Source organism: Echinops telfairi, unplaced genomic scaffold (genome assembly GCF_000313985.2).
Source record: "Echinops telfairi isolate 266 unplaced genomic scaffold, ASM31398v2 ScPeMD7_3533;HRSCAF=4204_0, whole genome shotgun sequence".
Classification (NCBI taxonomy): Eukaryota; Metazoa; Chordata; class Mammalia; order Afrosoricida; family Tenrecidae; genus Echinops; species Echinops telfairi.
In genome coordinates this window covers 35,336,831-35,339,107 of record NW_022107431.1, presented here as the reverse complement: position 1 = coordinate 35,339,107, position 2,277 = coordinate 35,336,831, and the positions used below count along the sequence as shown (strand labels likewise).

The following is a 2,277-nucleotide window of genomic DNA, read 5'->3' as shown; positions in this document are numbered from 1 at the left end:
CAACTCTTGACAGGATTAGAAAGTCTCATCTTTCTCCTTCAGAGTAGCTGGTGGTTTTGAACTGCTGACCTTGTAACTACTACAACTGCAAAGCCCTCTTCTGATAGGGAAAAAGGGGGATTTAATAATGATGATGATTCTTACAAATAATACTTCTAAGTAGATGCCCATTCAGAAATGGCCGTGTGTTAATGGACTAGATAGCTGACAGGCTTCTGGATAAAGCTCTCTGTTATTTGTTTCAGATGCATCCAGGTCTAGTAACAAAGAACCTATCTACAACGAGACTTTCAGCCAGTGTCTAATTCTACCCCTTGCCCCAAACCCTTGATACTTAGAAAATTAAAGTACCCATAGTTCGCCAGCACATTACATACATTTAATACATTTAATGCATTCTCGTTTTCTCTAAGTGGATCTACTCACCTCCGCTTTCCCACTATTTGGCACTTTGCAATACACTTCCCCAGTAGATGGGTCATAGGAATCAATATATGAGTTACAAGGTAGGAATTTTCCACCTATGAAATTTTCCAGAGTCAAAAGGGTCTTTGTTCCAGCCATGGTGACAAACAAGTCTGTCTTTCACCTTCACAGTTCCGTTCTGCTGCCCCACGGCTTTTCCTCTGCTCTTGAATTAGTCTCCTCCTCTCTCCCAACCCCAGCGCCCTCATTTGCCAATCATTGACCAGTAGAAGTGGACAGGAAACGACGATTCCAGTCTCCAAACTCTGAACTAGGAGAGAAGTCGCATTATCTCACGCGTCTGTGCACTCCCACGCATTATGCGTTAGCCAGCAACGTGAGTATTCGTAGCCCTTTTAGACTGTCAAAAGGCATCTGTGTGCATTATTTTCTTGGGCTCAACTGTAAGTGTTTGCAGGGCTGAGCAACATTTTACTCTCTATTCCCTAAGTGCATTCGCTGACGTTGACTGGATGGCAACCAGCACCTCCATCAACACATTCCATCCACACAGAAGTCGCTCTAAAGCAACTAGCATCAATGCACTCGCATCTCGCAGACACTGGGCCGCAAGATTGTGTCCAAGGTCACATCGATACTAACTTACTCAAGGGTGAACCACAGTCCCCTTGGTCTCCAAAGCATGCTCTTTCCCTGGATTCAGCCCTGGCCTCCCACCCCACAAAGGCTACTGGAGACAGACGACTCCCTTCTTCCCTCCTTCATCTCTTCTTTGCCTCCGGAACATTCTCAGATGTGCCATGGCGAGAAAGAGACAAACTAATCAGGGAGATGCAATCCAAATCCATAAATTCACAGGCACCCTGGTGCCGTAGTGGTCATGTGTGGGCTGCTAACCAGAGTCAGCAGCTCACACTACTCTATGGGAGGAAGAAAGAGGGCTTTTCTACTAGAAAGAGGTAGTCTTGGCTATCCACAGGGGCAGTTCTAGCCTGTCCTATAGGGTCGATGTGAGTCAGAAGTGATTGGATAGATGGCACTGGGCTTTGAGGGTTTTGTGTTTGTTTTTTAATATTCCATAAAATGGATGTGCCAAGTAATAGACCTTTGGATTGTTTGGAATTTCTAAAATTATTATAAGGAATGATGCTTGTGTGGCTTCTCTTCTTGTGCATACGCACGTGATTTTGCATAGTGATGCCTAGAAATGGAATCATTACACTTAAAGGTAAGCACATTTAAATACTGGCACACTGCTCCAAAAAGTGGCCCAGTAACCCTTCCCACGAGTGCACACACAAGTCCTCACACGCAGTGGAGTCTCTCTCTCAGCTCTCTGGAGCTTGGCAGTCACCGTGACCACACACTAGCTTCTCCACTCTAAGGTCCAGGTCTTGTTGGACTCAGTAGCTAGAAACTAGCTATGACGCTCTGCTTACCAAAGGGCCAACATCCTGGTCTTTTCTCCTTATCCGCCGAAGCCTCTGCAGCCACTTTGGAAGTAGAATGTTTTCTTTAACACAAACACGTCCTGGGGAAAGGGCTCCATCTCATCCCATCCAGGAAGAAGCACGAACATCGTCGGAAGATGTTGGACTGGCTCTGGTTTTTCTCAATTTAAAATGGTGCCACCTTTCCTCTCCAGTTACTTTTTGATCTTATGTAAATAAAGTCAGACATGTTGATATGCTTTGTTGGAAACTCTCTTCCAGTATTTTTTTTTTTTTTAGAATTAGGGCCTAGAAAAACAACTCTATATATTCACATATACTTTAATAAATAATCCACCCAGTCAGGGTCCATTCAGGAAAACCAAAGTCATGCTGGTGGTGGAGGTGGAGGTGGTGGTGG

General features: G+C 44.8%; 1 protein-coding gene across 2 annotated transcripts in view; it reads right to left on the bottom strand.

The window, feature by feature from the left end:
* The window catches only part of ALDH8A1 (aldehyde dehydrogenase 8 family member A1), a 35,001-nt gene extending 34,408 nt beyond the window's left edge, over positions 1-593 (bottom strand). For both annotated transcript variants that reach the window (XM_004701981.2, XM_004701983.2), the window contains exon 1: positions 427-593. In XM_004701981.2, the coding sequence (XP_004702038.1) occupies positions 427-564 (138 nt within the window). In that variant the 5' untranslated portion in view covers positions 565-593. The remainder of the gene's footprint in view (positions 1-426) is intronic.
* Between the last annotated feature and the right edge of the window lie 1,684 nt (positions 594-2,277).